This window comes from Ustilago hordei (assembly GCF_900519145.1).
Source record: "Ustilago hordei strain Uho2 genome assembly, contig: UHO2_contig_09, whole genome shotgun sequence".
Lineage (NCBI taxonomy): Eukaryota > Fungi > Basidiomycota > Ustilaginomycetes > Ustilaginales > Ustilaginaceae > Ustilago > Ustilago hordei.
This window is the reverse complement of record NW_024545280.1, coordinates 151247-167564: the sequence shown is the minus strand read 5'-3', so window position 1 is coordinate 167564 and position 16318 is coordinate 151247. Positions and strand designations below refer to the sequence as shown.

At 52.0% G+C, this 16318-nt stretch overlaps 6 protein-coding genes and 3 non-coding genes across 9 annotated transcripts; 4 read left to right on the top strand and 5 right to left on the bottom strand.

Annotated features, from left to right (window-relative positions):
- Window positions 1-546: 546 nt before the first annotated feature.
- On the top strand, window positions 547-1372 carry UHO2_04441 (putative vacuolar atp synthase subunit g (vma-10); the record flags this gene model as incomplete). The annotated part of the gene is made up of 4 exons (XM_041558433.1): window positions 547-549; window positions 710-773; window positions 964-1064; window positions 1178-1372. 4 exons carry the CDS (start codon window positions 547-549, stop codon window positions 1370-1372), a joined length of 363 nt encoding a protein of 120 aa, XP_041414367.1.
- A 608-nt stretch (window positions 1373-1980) lies between these two features.
- tRNA-Lys(TTT) lies at window positions 1981-2089 on the top strand. Its single transcript has one exon. It is a non-coding gene; the product is annotated as a tRNA-Lys (tRNA).
- Window positions 2090-2296: 207 nt separating this feature from the next.
- Window positions 2297-2692, bottom strand: UHO2_04440 (uncharacterized protein; the record flags this gene model as incomplete). The annotated part of the gene is made up of 1 exon (XM_041558432.1): window positions 2297-2692. One exon carries the CDS (start codon window positions 2690-2692, stop codon window positions 2297-2299), a length of 396 nt encoding a protein of 131 aa, XP_041414366.1.
- tRNA-Val(AAC) lies at window positions 2591-2691 on the top strand. The gene has a single exon. It is a non-coding gene; the product is annotated as a tRNA-Val (tRNA).
- A 149-nt stretch (window positions 2693-2841) lies between the features above and the next one.
- On the bottom strand, window positions 2842-5079 carry UHO2_04439 (uncharacterized protein; the record flags this gene model as incomplete). Its single annotated transcript, XM_041558431.1, has 1 exon — window positions 2842-5079. One exon carries the CDS (start codon window positions 5077-5079, stop codon window positions 2842-2844), a length of 2238 nt encoding a protein of 745 aa, XP_041414365.1.
- Window positions 5080-5423: 344 nt separating this feature from the next.
- Window positions 5424-5529, bottom strand: tRNA-Lys(CTT). The gene has a single exon. It is a non-coding gene; the product is annotated as a tRNA-Lys (tRNA).
- Window positions 5530-6336: 807 nt separating this feature from the next.
- On the bottom strand, window positions 6337-7818 carry UHO2_04438 (related to Fruiting body protein SC7 precursor.; the record flags this gene model as incomplete). The annotated part of the gene is made up of 1 exon (XM_041558430.1): window positions 6337-7818. The coding sequence occupies one exon, from the start codon at window positions 7816-7818 to the stop codon at window positions 6337-6339; it is 1482 nt and encodes a 493-aa protein (XP_041414364.1).
- Window positions 7819-9545: 1727 nt separating this feature from the next.
- UHO2_04437 (uncharacterized protein) lies at window positions 9546-12955 on the top strand (the record flags this gene model as incomplete). The annotated part of the gene is made up of 2 exons (XM_041558429.1): window positions 9546-9980; window positions 10070-12955. 2 exons carry the CDS (start codon window positions 9546-9548, stop codon window positions 12953-12955), a joined length of 3321 nt encoding a protein of 1106 aa, XP_041414363.1.
- A 1215-nt stretch (window positions 12956-14170) lies between these two features.
- UHO2_04436 (putative THR4 - threonine synthase (o-p-homoserine p-lyase)) lies at window positions 14171-15883 on the bottom strand (the record flags this gene model as incomplete). The annotated part of the gene is made up of 1 exon (XM_041558428.1): window positions 14171-15883. The coding sequence occupies one exon, from the start codon at window positions 15881-15883 to the stop codon at window positions 14171-14173; it is 1713 nt and encodes a 570-aa protein (XP_041414362.1).
- Between the last annotated feature and the right edge of the window lie 435 nt (window positions 15884-16318).

The window sequence follows — 16318 nt, the reverse complement described above, 5'->3', positions numbered from 1 at the left end:
AATGGACGGGACGAGTCGAATCTGCCTCTAGCGTTGGTAGATGCAGGTTTGGTTGGAGCTGGAGATAGCGCTACAGACCTAACAGCTTGTGTATGGTGAGAGGGAGAGGGGATGATGGTGAAACAATGCAGAAGAAAGACTTCCAGTGTCGATGGAATGAATCAGTCTGTTGAGCCCAAAGTGTCCTTGAATTTCGTCGCCAAGACGGGCTTCGACTTTTCGGGTCTGTTCACACTGGTGGTCTGTGAACGAGAAGGCTCTGAGACTGTGATGTTAAGTCAAATCGAGAATCAAATCGGGAGTCAAATCGGGAGTCAAATCGGGAGTCAAATCAAACAATCGGGATGCCAAGCGCACGGATGCACAAGGCACGAGGCAAGGAGCGTGTCGCACTTTTGGCCACTACAGCTCAGCCCCTCAAGCTCGCAGCCATTGGATTTCGCAGTCATCGCCTCCACCCATCCTCGCTCGTTTCTGGTATCGTCGCTTTCGTAGAGGTATCATCACCAACACATTCCATCTTCTCATCACAGCTGCACATATACAATGGTAAGACTCAAAGATGACAGCATCATCAGCGTTCGCTCTAGAACCTTGGGCGGCTCGGTCTACAGAAAGGAGCAATCACTTACCAGTTTTCATCCTTTCTCGATGCCCGAACTGCTCTCATTCTCCTCTCTGATCGACACAGGCCGCACAACAATCACAGGGTATCCAGACCCTTCTCGAAGCTGAGAAGGAGGCCGCAAAGATCGTACAGAAGGCACGAACATGTAAGTGCTATTCCCCTTACAGCCGCGAGCCTAGGCTCTTGCTATGCATCAACCTTCATCTTGCAGGCGCTTGGTCACAGTCAGAAGCGTTTCAGCAACGAGCTTTTAGCAGCACAAAGCATCGAGATCGACTGATCTTGAGCTTTTGTCGCATTTTTTGCCTATTTTCATGACGTTTTGCCCACCACAGACCGAACTCAGAAGCTCAAGGACGCACGTAACGAGGCATCAAAAGAGATCGAGCAGCTCAAGTCCAAGAAGGAGAAGGAATTCAACGACTTCCAGAAGGAGGTAAGTTGCAATCCGATGATATACCCGCCAACTAATCTAAATGGTCGCTCAGGGTCTGACCCTCTTCGTTCACCTCCACTTATTCTCTTCATCTGCATTCTGATCTTTACTAGCACGAGGGCTCAACCTCCAACTCGCAGAACACCGTAGACAAGGAGACTGAAGAGAAGCTCGAACAACTCAACAAGGCCTTCGAGGCGAACCGCGAAGAGGTCATCAACAAGCTTCTCGATCGAGTCGTCGATGTCAAGACCGAGCTTCACAGGAATTTACAGCTCAAGCAGCAGCAGCAACAGCAGAAGGCTTGATTCTCGCTACATCACAGCCTACATTGCAGCGTAGCGGCATCTTATTCGCCTACTGCATTGAGGTTCGGATCCCTGCAGACCTTGCGTGATCGTCTTTTAGATGGATAGTACACAGTCGGGTCTTTGCATGCATGTGTAGCACACACATGTAGATACATATATCCTTCTTCCGAACGTTTTTTCCGTGGTTACGTCGCTGTGGTTTTGCCTCAGGGCCAAATCTCATGGCTTGCTTGCCTGCTTGCTTGTGAGAATGAGCAGACCGTTGAGCTGCGGCTGGAGTACCTTGGTGAGCAAGATCCGTACTTGACAGTGAGCCTAAAGTTGCAGCGCGATTCACCTACCCTTCGGAAGTTGGCAAGGCTCCTCGCCATACTGATTCTGACGCCTTATCACGCACCACATGCCAACGTGGTGAGCAGCGAGCCCCGTGTACCGAACTGGGGTCGTCTGTCGCCGAAAACGACACTTGGATCGCTGCGTCCAAGTCTCTAGTCACAGAAGAATCCGGAACAAAGGTGCTTGAATAAGATGTCTTGCCCTCGGTCAGTTGCGGTTCTGTATATATATGTTCAAAATGATCGCATTGTCAAAAGCAGACAACTCCATCCCGATTAGCTCAGTCGGTAGAGCGTCAGACTTTTAAAGCTAAGTCTCCGAGCACCAGCTTGGATTACATTAATCTGAATGTCAGGGGTTCGAGCCCCCTATTGGGAGTCATTCTTTTTTTGCATTTCTTTTTTTGCATTTCTTTTTTTGCATTTCTTTTTTTGCATTTCTTTTTTTGCATTTCTTTTTTTGCATTTCTTTTTTTGCATTTCTTTTTTTGCATTTCTTTTTTTGCATTTCTTTTTTCAACATTTGCAACTGGCATCATAAAGGCTTGATTTCGTTTCGTGAAGTTAATTTTCTCACCCATCTAGCCTAACTCATTGAAAGGAATTTTTTCGGTACCCTCGCAAAAACAAGCTGGACAATGGCTTGAGCATGTCGTTGATCATCGGCTTTGTTTTCAAGTAGGAACTTGTCTTCTGTAGCTGAACACTGTCCGAGCAACGAGAACTGAGAAAAGATGCACTGAGAACGAACGAGCAGTGACATGGAAACCGGTGCGGAGATGGTTGCGACATAGGATCTTGCTGTCCACATCACTGCAGCTTGATGGACCAAATCTCTGATACAGTTCAAATACGCAATAGGAGCTCCAATGCACAAGATGGTTTCATGGCGCAGTTGGTTAGCGCGTCTCCTTAACAATTCCGATTTCGGATCGTTGAGGCTTACGGAGGAGGTCGCCGGTTCGAACCCGGCTGAAATCATTTCTTTTTGCCCTCCAAACCTGCTTTTAGCTTTGGTTCTTCTGGCACCCGTTTGTCAATTACAACCTTTGGATCACATCTGCATAGACGAACTATTCAAGTCGGGTTTCCCAAGCGTTTTTGAACTTCTATTATGATTATACAGGAGTGCTAATTGGTATGACGGCGAGCAATAGTCTCCTCCCTGACATGTTGTTCCATCTGTGGGTTCCAACAAGCCACCGCCTTGCGTTCTCCAAAGAAGTCCGCTCCCAATGTGGCCGTTCCCAACGCGCCCTTCGTGTCCCTGCTCTGTTTTTCCAGAACGCTATGGAAGTCGGATAGACTGGCTGCACTACTGCTGCTGCTGGTAGTTGAAGTCAAGCCAAGTTCGAGATCCAACAAATCACGCCACTCTTGTTCGCGAGTGAGGCTGTTGAATTCCTCTAAAGGCGAGTCGGGATCGTCATCGGAGGAGAGGGTGGAACGGAAAACGCCATGTGAACGGAGGAACTCGTGTACTGCTTGACGATCGTATGACACTATTGCTGTCGTTGCTGAGTCCGCGGAGACGTCCGAGGAAGAAGAGTTTAAGGCCCCGTCTTCGCCGCTTGATACCGTCTCTATTGTCGAAGCGACTGCTAGCACCGAGCTTGACTCGACCACTGGTTCTGCAGAGCAAGCAGTATTCGTCACTTCCGCAGCAGCGATATGTACTTCATTAGAGATCTCTGCTGACGTCGGCGTGGCCTCCGCAAACAACGTACGTTCAACAGGAGAAGCCACACCTTGCTGCCCTACCATCTTCGCCGCTGCCCCACTGGCCGCTGTACCCAGGATAGACCTCGCAGCAGCCCTGACCTTAGGCGGCATAAGGAAGACCAACCTTGCATGTCTCAGCTCTGTCTCGTACTCCCTGATCGATAAATCATCTGGTGGACGGAACTTTTTCGATTCTTTGCGAAGTATGGTCGAGATTGAGCCATGCTCTTTGAGCAACCGCAAGCCTGTTTTGGGTCCGATTCCTGGTATGGTGCGGTTGAAATCAGTGCCACAGAGGAGAGCGAAGTCGAGCATCAAGGCGCGAGTCGTTCGATCGTACGGTTCGGCGTTGCCAGAGGTCATGGCGGTGCTATCGCTCCCTGTATGAAGCTGCATGAGCTTTTCGACTTCAGGCTTGGGAAAGAGGCCTGTGCGGACACGTGTTCCGCAGACAACCTCAAGCTTTCCCCTCCCAGCTTCTCGAGTCAGCACTCCTGGACTGCGAACACCGCCCATCAGACCACGCAAGAGAGGGGCTTCATAGAGAAGAACATCGCTGTCTTCGCTCGCAACGAGATCAGCAAAGCCTGATCGGACGAGAGAGGCAGCGTAGGCTTCTGCTTCATGAATCCTTCCTCCGCCTGTGCGTGTGCCATCTCCTGTCCAGAACACAGGGACTGCCATGAGTGAAGATAGCGTGGCGCAGTCTTGATATATTGAAGCGGACAGAGGTGATGTTGCTCGATTATACGTCTTTGTTAGGGAATGGTGCATGGCGTTCAGCGAGGATAGAGGATGCAAGGGAGTGGCATCTGTTGTTCCGATCGCTGTGTCTAGCCCTTCTTGTATCGGTGGCAGCGGCTGGGGCGCCTCGCCAGACTTGAGCTGGGCAGCGATCGTGTGATAGATCTCTTGCTCAGCTTCAGCCAGCACCTTCTGCCCTTTTGACTGACTTGAGACGCCACTACGCAAGCTTTCTTCGAGTTGTAGCCAATTTGTGTGCATGCTGTAAGCCACCGACTGTGGTTTTGTGGGTGCTTCTGGGAGTGGTGGTGGTGTCAAAGCTATTGACTGTGGTTTTGCGGGTGCTTCTGGGAGTGGTGGTGGTGTCAAAGCTATTGACTGTGGTTGTGATGGCGGAGCCGTGGAGGTCGATGGTTGACTGAGCTTCTCGGACAGCTTTTGTTGTGATTGCTGTCGCCATTCATCGAGTAGGTCTCCGACTTGCCGCCTCTCGGATTCTTGCAGTGTTGACAAGGCGTCCAGATGTGCCTGAAGCTCTTGCAGACGGCCGCGTCGCTCGTGTTCTAGCTTGCTGCGAATCTTGTCGAGTTCGCGCTTGTTCCTTCTCTTGACCTGCTCTCGATCCTTCAGAGCTAGTCTCTTGTGAGGGTGGTCAAAAACCATGATTGGCATGACGCCATGTTGGCGCAGTGACGAGATGAGGCGGTAAAAGCCGATGACGTGTCGGGAAGGATGCGGGTCGTCGGCGAAGTGAAGCCGTTGTACGAGCAGCGTAGCATCTATGGCCAGCCGCAAGCCCTGAAGCGCCGGAAGTGCAAAGGGCGGTGATATCGCATTCGGCACCAAGGTTCGAATGAGTGGGAAGATGCCCCGAATGCCATGCGAAACCGATGAGGCACGCATGATGAAACCTTTGCCTCAGTCGCCGCCGAAAGGAAGAAGCCGGTGCTAGCGTCTGGCGTCTGATGCTAGACCAGCTAGCGAAAGTATCCTATCTTGAAAGAATGCCGGTCATAAGTAGTGAGTGTGGCAATCAGTGTTGGTAGTTCGTGGTTGTTGCTGAGCACATTTTAAAGTCGAGAAGGTCATGCTTTCAGGTTCCAATGTTGCTGAGTCGAAACTAGTTTGCTTGCAGATGCAGATGTGGAGCCTTGGCCAAAAAGAAAGAAAAAGAAGAAAAAAAGAACCCTTGCTGACACACGCTGTCTTACGCGTGACGTTAACCAAAAATAAAAAAACTAAAAAAACTCCCAACGTGGGGCTCGAACCCACGACATTCAGATAGACTCCGAGACATGCTCGGAAACCCTTGTAACTAAGAGTCTGACGCTCTACCGACTGAGCTAGCCGGGACAGAGTTGTACTTGCGAAAGTGTATTATCAATATAATGTAACCAACTTTTCTTAAGCCTCTCCAGACCCGATTTTTTTTCGTTATTGGAGTGAAATCACACGACCTCTTTTCTTCGCTCTAACATGTCCGCCAACCTCGTTTACCGTCGTCACTCATCTTCACCCACCAACTCTCATCAATGCTCATCATCACCCACCAACGTTCATCAACGCCCATCATCACCACCAACGCTCATCATTACCCACCAACGCTGCTCATCATTCAAGACAACACCCCTTTACCCTTATCACGATAGCACGCAATCCTACGTGTCACCTCACCCCACACATACACACACTGACCATTGGTAGAGACATATATATCTAGCATTGCTTTGTACTTAGTCGCCTTCTCCTAACGACAACGATTGCTATCCGTTTTGCCGCCCCTCGCTTGTGTATTCCCCAACAATTGGGACACATGCTTGCACTCATACGGCATTGCGCTGCTTAGAATACAGACGAATCAGCCTTGCATTCGTGCCAGACGCTTGCAAAACACGGAATGAGACCAAAAAAACGCGAAGAAAATTGGCGCCCGCGCCAGCAAAAGAAGAGATGCCGCAACGCACCCGGCTTGCACAAAGATCATGAGCGAGAGATGGAAGCAAAACAAAAAGAGCGTGTGATGGAGTGGGGCAGCCAGCTGACGGAATGTGGAAGAGGTATAAAGTGAAACTGAACAATGATGAAGAAAGATGCAGGAGAGTGAGGACAGCTGGTGTTCCTGGAGCTGACAGAGAGCGCGAAGAAACCAAATCACTTGCTTCAACTGCCGTGCTTTTCATTGGCAGAGCAGGTGGAGCGTAGTTGAGGCATAGGGCGAACTGCAGGGACTTGATGCTCGTACTCCCCCTGCACGTTTCCAGGCGGGTAGTACTCGCAAACAATGTACATGGCGGCCTTCTCATTTGTGCCGTAGCCTTGCATGAAGTCTTTGCGCTGGGCTACTGCACAGCCGACGAACAGTGTGTCTTTCCAAACAGTCTGCGTCCAGTGACCGGTGCGTTCGCTCATCTGAGGGTTCTGTGCCCAGTTGCGATCTTCGTCGAGGAAAGCCATGATGGCATTTTTCATGCCTTCCAATGGGTTGCTGTAGCAAGGATCGCCAAGACCCATGGCGATGTTCTCGCCCGTAGCACAGAAGTGATCCTGGGAGTGACCGTATGCCTTGAGATCAGCCCAACATGCGGCCATATTGGCTAGCTCGACATTCCACTGCAGTGGTCGGAGACCGTAGCGAGCACGTTCGTTGTTATGCAGATCGAGCGCCATCTTGGAAACAGGGTCCAGAGCCTCTTTGGAGAAAGGCTGGCTGAAGCGGTGGTCCTTTTCTTCGATTGTGTACTGCCGACCAGTGAAGGGGAAGCGACGGTTGCAGATCTCGGCTCTGGCAGGACGAGGGATGGGCTCACCAATCTCGGCAAAGGCTGACAGAGCGACAGCTTGAGCAGGCGAACGCATCCATTCTACCTGAGCGTTAGAGAAAGGTGCGATGTTGCTGGACGGTTCAGTGTGACCGGCCATGACATAGTGGAAGACATTCGAGAAGCGGCTGTAGGACGAATGAGCCGAAGAAGAATGCGATCGAGCGATAACAGTGTGATCGACGACGCGGCCATCCTTGTTCTGAACTGACTTGGTTGTTTCATGAGTACTGTCAGATGTGTCCTGACCGTGGCTCGAGCGAATCTCAGTGTATCTTTGAAGCGGTTGAGGTGGCTGAGATGTTTTTGAAGGCTGACCTTGTGTGGGTGGCTTCTGATGCTGGTCCGACTGGCCTAAGTGACTGATATATGGGCTGGTAGAGCCAAGGCTGGTGCCGTCATTTGTTGACGATGTTGATGAAGACGAGGATGAGGAAGAAGAATGCGACGACCATGACCATGACCAAGAATGAGAGGATCCATTTGGACGGGTCGAGGATTTCACCTTGACCTGTACATGTGGGTTTCCGGCGGTGCCGGTCAGGTCTCTCTCCGCTACTTGCTCCTGGCCACCTTTCTCTTCGGAAGCCGAAGAAAGCTTCTTAATCTCATCACCAACATACGAATTTATGGCACTATTGCTCTCTGGGCAGTCTTGAACCTCTGCAGATGCTCGCTTGCCAACGAATGCTCGATGAAGGGCTCGATGAGAGTGGCGAGGAGAGCGCGGAACTAGATCTGCTAAAGCGTAATTAGTGACGAGAAACACGACATACAGCATGGCGACCAGCGCCACACTGAGGCCTTTCAAGAGCCTAGCCATCGTAGCCGGAGTGAAATGGGAAGGAAGGGGAGAAACTGTATGGAAAAGGAAGGTGAAGGGCCAAGACAAAGAGAGATCAGGAAGCCGGAGTATGTGGTAGTATAGTAGCAAGTTGGTGCCAGTCGCAATTGTAGCTGGTTCAGTTCGTATAATAGACCTGACACAGCGGATCCTGTGCAATCGTTTCGCAATATCGGTGCGACACCTGTTGCCACAAAAGGCTTGGCGTCACTGGACAATGCTTGATGGGAGCTGCTTGTAGTCGCCAAAACTCTGCCGTGAACCCCTGTGAAAATTGCTCATGCCCAGACGCCCTTGTTTAGACGAAGATCATAGGCACACCCCACGTTCAGCCGTGACCGCTCTCTGAGAAACGCAAATGAGATGCAAGCTCGTGGGAATTGCGGACATGAGCCTGGGAATTTTTGAATCGAGGCTCGACAACTCGCCACCCTACAGTATCTAGAGCGATCGCGGCCTGCTTGCTTTGGGATGCGTGCGAGGTGGTGGGCAAGATGCGCCCAATGAGGGACAATGTGGTCGAAATGAAGCCACCGACGTGGCCGCTCGGTCCTGATGCAACAAATGGTTGCAACACCGATATGAAGTGGGGGGAGGCTGGTTGGTGGTAGTGGTCCAACGTTGTCGCAGCAACGAGACTTCATTTGAAAACCAGACCCTCTCCCACCAAGTCTCTTAAGACCAAGAGCTCTGCTGTCCTGACTCGTCAGGACTTCAACAGAAGCGATCGAGGTCAGTGTCTCGTCTGATGCTCCTAACTTTTCGGATAATTCGAGTTCGTTTCGAACAGGCTGTTCTCCATCTCATTCGCACCCACATGTCCGCTGATGCATATCGACATCGTTTTCGAGCACGAAAAATTGTCGTCTTCAGACTAGCATGTCGAAAATGAGCCTTGTGGAGCTTCTATCTATCAAGTCTGCGGAAACCGACCGTCCCTGTGCTATGCCTCATTGCATCGATATATTTGTAGGAAGGCTGCGCCTGTATCGACTCTTATCAGGCCGAGGACCTCGGCGTGTCCGATGACCATATCGGGGAGAGATAAGGGCCATGAGCTCTATCGCTGAGGTTCTCTTGCACTGCCTCGTCCTGTTTCAGACCCATCTTCCGTCTCAGCATGTTACTGAATCATTCACAGGGTAAGACGTATGAAAGCACCACGTTCAGTTAGTTTGTTCTCCGTTAGCATCCAATCCATCTGTCTATACATACTGTTCATCGTCGACATACGTAATAAGCCGCGTCCAACCATTCAAGTCTGCCACTCGTTTCAACAATATTGACCACTACGTGTCCACCCGTGATGCTCACGAACGAAAAGTCACTGTTTCATTCCAGCACAAACGAAATTGGACCGACGAGCCGGCCAGGCAGTGCAGCACACAAGTGGGGCAACTTTCGGTCTTCATCTCCAATGCATCTCTAGGAAGCTTGCGAGTCTAATGATGCTCCATGCCTTATGCAATGTGGGTTGTCACGGAGACGCAGCCGTGAAGTTGGGTGGCTCAGCTAGCTGTTCGACATCAGTGTCCCTCGAGGATGCGTGTTTTTTTTCTAACCCATCACCATCGCACTTTAAGAGGCTGGACATTACCTCCTCAAGACACTCTCGCAAACAATACCGAAGGGTCACGATAACAATCCAGAGGCTGGCCTCGTCATCCTGCTACAGCTGACCGCCACGCAGCAGTCCAAACCTCATCATGCGATTCGAGCTTTTGCTCTTTCTTAGCTTGGCTTGCCTTGCGTTCACAGCGCAGACAGCTCCGGCCTCAGCCAAAGACGCGCTACAGGAGCAAAAGCATAAGCAGCGCGACAGCGAGCCTCACAAGCACAAACCGAAGTCTGGACCACGTCTTCACCGACATCCTAAGCAGCATCACTACAAGTCTTCCCATCTTGGCCATGGCAACAACCTTAAATACACCAGAGGTCTGACGAGTTATAGTGTGGAAGTGGTGCAAGATACCAAAACGTTATTTGTTCCAGAACATGAATCCAAACTTCGAGCCAAAATCGATGCTATAGAGAAAACATCCCTCGAAAAAGAGAAACTGAAGCAACACGAGATCGAGCGCGCAGATATCATTGAAACTGCCAAGCATGGCGCAGTACCTCCGAAGTTCCCACTGGTCACCGTAAGCATCCAGGCTTGTATTGACGCTTATTCGCTTATCCCAGTCGCTGACGTTTGGATTCCTACTTTTTGGTGGCTTGCCGTATTCAGAGAATTAGCAGCTTTATCGGTATCGTTGCAGCAATCGCCAACGTCGCTAACTTCATTTTCGCGGTCAAGACTACTGCTTTAGCAACGAAACAATTCTCCGCGCCCCCAACTCCGCCTACCTTCATTGATACGGCTGGACGCTGGGATGGCCAGCAGTATCAGCTGATGCCTTTGCCTCAAGAACCAGACGATACAAAGTCTGCTAGGAAGAAACGCAGTCTGCCAGATGAGTGTGCAACTGTGCCTCCGGCTCACAAGCGCATGGTCAAACGCAAACGACCCCATCACACGGAACAGTCCCAAAAGCTCGATGAGGCTCAGCACGATCCGAAGCTGTCGAAGAGATTCGTCACAGCTGCGGGCGTCGGGCTCCTTTTGGGAGGAGCCATCTCACCTGGTATGCCTTCGCTTGTCATGGGGTGGAAGCCCGAAGTGGACAAGACTCCTTTCGATCCTTATGATCCTAACGTCCTCAAACCCAAGGATCCGTTCGCTGTCGCTGCTGCTGATCCGGATCATGCATTGCCAGCTCTGCCCATGCGGAAGCCTGCTCCGAGTGGCTCCTCGAACGGACTACCTTCGCTTCGCAACATCGTCTTCCCCGCATCAGCTTATAGCTCTTCTGCTACGAGCATTTTGCAACAGCAGCAGCAACAGCTTACGGCTGCGACCGCTCAACAAGGCAGTGCCATCAGCTCCGCGAATGTGCCTGCCAGGGGAAGTTCGACCGCATCCGCATCCGATGAGGTTCAAACAGTTCTCCGCAAGAGATCCGTAGAGGCTAAACACAGCACTGAAATTGAGCACCAAGTGAGGGAGTCATCAAAACCTCTAGAAAAGCGTTTCTTGTTCGGCAAGGGACCTGTGGGCAAAGTGACAGGCGCTGTAGCCCTTGGCAGTATACTTTATGTTCTTTACAAGGGTGTCTCGCACTCAAGATGGCGACAAGAGAACCCGCGTGACCGCGACATCCTCAAAGACTTGGATGACACGCCGATGTATGGCGCCGTTGGTGTCCCCAAGCGCATTCCAGGACAGCTGGCGACGAAAGCTATGCCAGGGTACAGCGACTACGTTGCCAAGCTTGCTGCTCAACAACAGACACAGCAGCAGGCTGCAATGCAGCAGCAGCAGTGGCAGCAACTAGCCACTACGCAGGCCCAAGCACGCGATGCTCTGACCGAACAGGCAATCGCAGCGCAGTCCAGCAGCGGTGGTGTAGGTGTCGCGGCGGCTGATGCGGGCAGCAATGATCCTGTGCTGCGACGTCGCAGCAGCGATGCATCCTCGGCTGTATCTGCCAAGCCGGTGTTCGGCGACGCAGGCCAGACTCGTCTGGATAAGCGTGGCGGCAGAGCCGTTCTGATTGGAGGAGGCCTCACCGTCATTGGTATTGCTTTGGGCTATCTTCAGTCAGCCACCATGTTCCCGACGGACCGAGACGAAGAAAAAGATAAGAAGAAACGGGAGCGAAAGAAGCAGCAAGAACAGCAGCTGTTGATGCAACAGCAACAGGCATTAGTGCAGGGCCAAGCTGCTCAGTCGGCTGGTATGGGCTATGCGCCTTCCGGAGCATCCGCTCCGCTGGTATCCTCGTCAGATGGAGGAGGTATTGCCTTCCCTAGCAGTGCCTACAGCTCCTCAGGCAGTACTTATCCTCCTTCCATGGGAGCAGGCTCCTTCTCCTCCAGTGCTGGTACTGAATCGTCCACAGGAGGTGCTTCGTCAGCGAGCGCGGCGCTTAACGCTGCTGCTGGCTACTCCTCGGCAGGCGGCAGCGCAAGCGGTAGTGTCCTCAAGAAGCGAGACATCTCTGGCCATCCTGATCAAGAATCCGAGACTAGATCGCTGTCGAAGCGATCACCTGGTGTCGGCTCCTTCCTCTCAATCGCAGGTACGACCATGTTCTTCGGCACACTTGCCGGCAACCTTATCGTGGGCGAAAAGGAAAAGCACAAGCCGGTACCTTACGTAACTCCCAATGCGGATACTCGTGGTCCAATGGTTCCTGGTGGTGAATTGTACACGCAGTATCTGCAGTCGAAGAGACCTCCATCGACATCTGGCGACGCGTTCGGTGATGTTGGAGCAAGTCTCGCTACGGGAACGCCAGCGTCAATCACCGGCCAAAATATGGCGCCTGCTTCTGCTCCCGCTTCGATTTATGGTCAGACTCCGGTCGTGGGCTCTCAACTTGGCGCTAACACTGGTACTGCCGCTAGTCCCAATGCTCCTGACGTGGGCAGAGGTGGTGAAGCGGACCCCGTTCTCAAGAAGCGCCATTCCCCCAGACTCGAAAAGCGTGTGCCTCTGTCATTCGCAGGAGCCAGGGCAGAGGCGGCTGCTGGATTGCTCACCAAAGGCGTCCCCATGGTCGAAGCTGAAGTTGGCGCAGCATCGGCTCTCAGTAGAAGCGCAGCTTTATCTGAAGCAGGTGCAGCTTCTCGTTTCGCACCCACCACCCGCTTCAGCAGCTTGTCAGGCGTACGTGGTGGAGCAGCGGCCTCAGAAGCCGGCTTCGCTGGACTCGGTCGAGCCTCTATGGCTGGTGAGGGTAGTACTGCTGCGAGGATCTATCAACCCAACGCAGCGGCTGTAGGATCTGCTCGACCTGCCATGCTCTCCGATCTTGGAGGAGCGTCAGGAAGAGCAGGGACGCCCGCCACTTTCGCAAGGTCCGCATCAACTCGTCAGCTCAGTCCGGCGGAAATGCAGGGGCAGCAGCAAAGGGTTGCTGCTGGACAAGCTGCGGACATGAACCCTGGCGTAAAGGGGATGTCCGGCCAGGCACCCGAAGAGGCGAAGAAAGGGTGGACGTCGCAGAAAGTTTTGGGCATTGTCGGCGGTGCTGCTGGCGCCACAATGCTCTTTCCTGGTGCTGGTTGAGCCGATGATTCGCTCCTTTCCAGAGCACCGTTCCTTGTTCAACGATCTTATCTTACTTCCGTTCTTCCTTTTGCGCTATACCCGCGCGCTTCTATTCAGATATGCATTTGTCAGGTCCCGCTCTGCTTGAAGTGATCATCTTCATTCTTTTAAGCGCTCTGTAGATGATCCACTGTCCTTGTCCATACTCTTCGAATCACACAGTCCTTTCTGCTTTCCTATAGAAGTGAAATGTTCATTGAAATTGCATGGGTGACACTCGACTTCAGATGTTTACTGCCCAAGCTTCAAGGTGAAACGAAAAGAGACAGGGGGTTGGTAGGAAGGTGCAGGAATGAGCAGGAATGTGCAGCAATTGGGTAGTGTGCATCGACCTTTGGGCCGTTGTAGACCTAGTCGATACACGACCTTTAATATTGCTATCTTCTATCTAGGCTTACTTTTTGACCCCAATGAATCAATTCAAACAACCTATCAGCCTGCAATCCCCTGATCTCCGAAGAGACGGTGGGGAGAGGCTAGGTTATGGGGCTTCGAAAGAGCCAACTTCGTCTGATGAGCCAGCGAAGAGAGGCGAGAGGGTGGAGGAAGGGAAAGGCAAATAGGGAGATAGGGAAATAGGAGCGAGGAAGCGAATAAATTGAGGTTCTCAAAGCTGGGTTGGACCAGGAAGGTGTCAATGCAGACTGTTGCGCTTGGCGTTGAAGGTAGGGAGTGGTTGGTATGAGCTTGGAAGGAGATGCAGGATCGACACGAGGTGGACGGGACGGAACCGTGAGGCTGGGCGAGCTAGGCGGACTGAAATAATCCATGCACATGCAAATTGTCTGACTTGCTGACATAAAGTAGCTTGGTGATGGTTGGGGTCGGTATAGTCCACCTTGTTGATGATGGAGGGGAAACAAGGGTGGACGAACATGAAACATCGATCGAATCTTTTCTCGTCAGCTGTCCATTCTCAAGAAGAAAGGCGGAAGAAATTAACTATAAAAAAAGGGGGCTGCTGCGGGCGACAGAGAGATGGTCGGAATAAGGATTACATAATACACCTTCACCCCACCTTGTATCCCCTTAGGACTTCCGAAACACACCACTACGGGTCGGTCAGCAATCATTGGAGCGAGACAAAAGGGCCTCAGCTAGCAGAGAAGGAGCTTGCATGTGAGGGAAAGCTTTTTGATTGTATTGTACAGACAGAACAAATGCTGAAAGAAATCATACGCTGGCGGTGTTGGGCGTCTGAGCACGGGCTTTGACCACATCAGCCTGTTTCTCGATGACATGCTTGACCGCGGTGATAAGTCCATCCAGGCCAGGCTCACCCTCTGGCTTGACACTAATGACCCTCCTCTCCTTCTCGAGCAGACCGATCATCTCCTTGGGCAGCACATCACGCTCAAAGTCGAAGGAGGCGCCCGCTGATTCGAGACTGGATGTGACTGCTTCCGCGAACTTGGCAGGGTGTGCGGTTGAGAGAACAATCTGGTGTGGCCTTGAACCGTCCTTGGGGGCAACATTGGCGGCAGCCTTGAAGCCGACAGCGGTGTGAGGGTCGACGAGGTAGGAGCCAGATGGGTAGGCCGATGTGGGCTTTCTTGTGAAATATTGCAGGACGACATCGCGGATCTCTTGGTCGGAAACACGCTCAGCGGCAAAGTCGCGGCGAGCAATGCTGAGCTGCTTGTCGTCCAGGATGATTCTTGCCTCAGTCTTCAAGGACTGCATCCACAATGCGAGCTGGCGACCGGCTGCCTCCTCCTTCTCCAGTTGCGAGGTATTTGCGTTAGGCTCGGCTTGAGACTCGTACGCAATGTACCAGAGCAGACGCTCGAAGTTGGAAGATACGAGGATATCCATTGCGGGTGAGAGTGTGGCCCGAACACCACCCTGCTGTGCGCCATCGGAGGAGCCTTGTGCTGGCTCGGTCTGTGCTGAAGAGGGAACGGTGGTGGAGGTGCTGGCAGCACCGGACTTTTCGTATCGACCAGTGGCCCAGAATCGCTGAAGGATGTCATTCTCGTTGGTTGCAACGACGAGGCGCGAGATAGGAAGACCCATACGCTTGGCGTAGTAACCGGCAAGAATGTCACCAAAGTTTCCTGTGGGGACGATAAACTCGAGGTCCTTGGGTGTGGGTTCGGACTGGGAAAGACCGAGCTGCTTGCGGAAGCTGAAGTATGCGGAAAAGTAGTAGACGATCTGTGCGAGGATACGAGCCCAGTTGATTGAGTTGACGGCACCGAGGCGGTGCTTGGCGTTGAACTCGGCGTCAGAGAAGAGAGCCTTGACGACGTCCTGACAATCATCGAAAGTGCCCTGTACGGAGAGGTTGTTTACATTGTCATCGAGAACAGTGGACATCTGAGCCTCCTGGATAGGGCTAACACGGCCATTTGGGAAGAGAATGAAGATGCAAATGTCCTCTTTGGACCTGACAGCCTGAATGGCAGCACTGCCAGTGTCGCCACTGGTAGCACCGACGACGGTGAGCTTCTCGCGCTGGTGCTCGGGCTTACCCTTGTTTCTTCGCTGAAGGAAGTATTCGAAGAGATTGCCGAGAAGCTGGAGAGCGACATCCTTGAAGGCGAAAGTAGGACCGTGCCAGAGCTCGAGACACCATTCCTTATCGTCTAGGCGGACGAGCGGTGTGGTATCGTTGTGTCGGAAGGTGGAGTAAGACTTGTTGATGACTTGCTGAAGGTCGGCGGATGGGATTCCACCCTGAGCCGGGTCGTCGGGAATGTAGAGTGAGATTACACGGTGAGAGAGTTCAGAGAAGGAGAGATTGGCCCATTCGGATTGCCAGTTGGCAGGGAGCTGTGGCACTTGGGCGGGGATGAAGAGACCACCGTTGGGAGCAAGACCTGTGAGAACAGCCTCCTCGAAGGTGAGACGTTCGGGGCCTCCCCTTGTGCTAAGATATTTCATGATGCGTGCGCGGCGAACAAAGGTGAATCGATGAAGGCAGGAAGGAAGTGATGCCTTGTAATCAGAATCAGAATGCGAGCAGGCTGCAGAAGCACAGGGCAATCACATGCCCAAGAATAGAGGCCGGCACGTGACCTACCTAATATCAGAGCGAATGAATTTTCGTGGCTCTTTTTCTGGCTGGAATTTCCTTATTTTTTATTTTTTTTATTTTTTTTATTTTTTTTTATTTTACTGATTCTACCTTGGAGCAACAGAAACATCAATTCAGATAGCTACCGACGTTGAAAAGTGAAGACGTTTGGGTCCCGATACTGGCGATTGGGGAGAGTCTAAGTACGATGTCACTGTTAGTTATAGACAGAAACAAATATACTCAATTGACTGAAGGAATGTGGCGAGAGGCTAGTGCTCTCGGCTTGATATATATACACT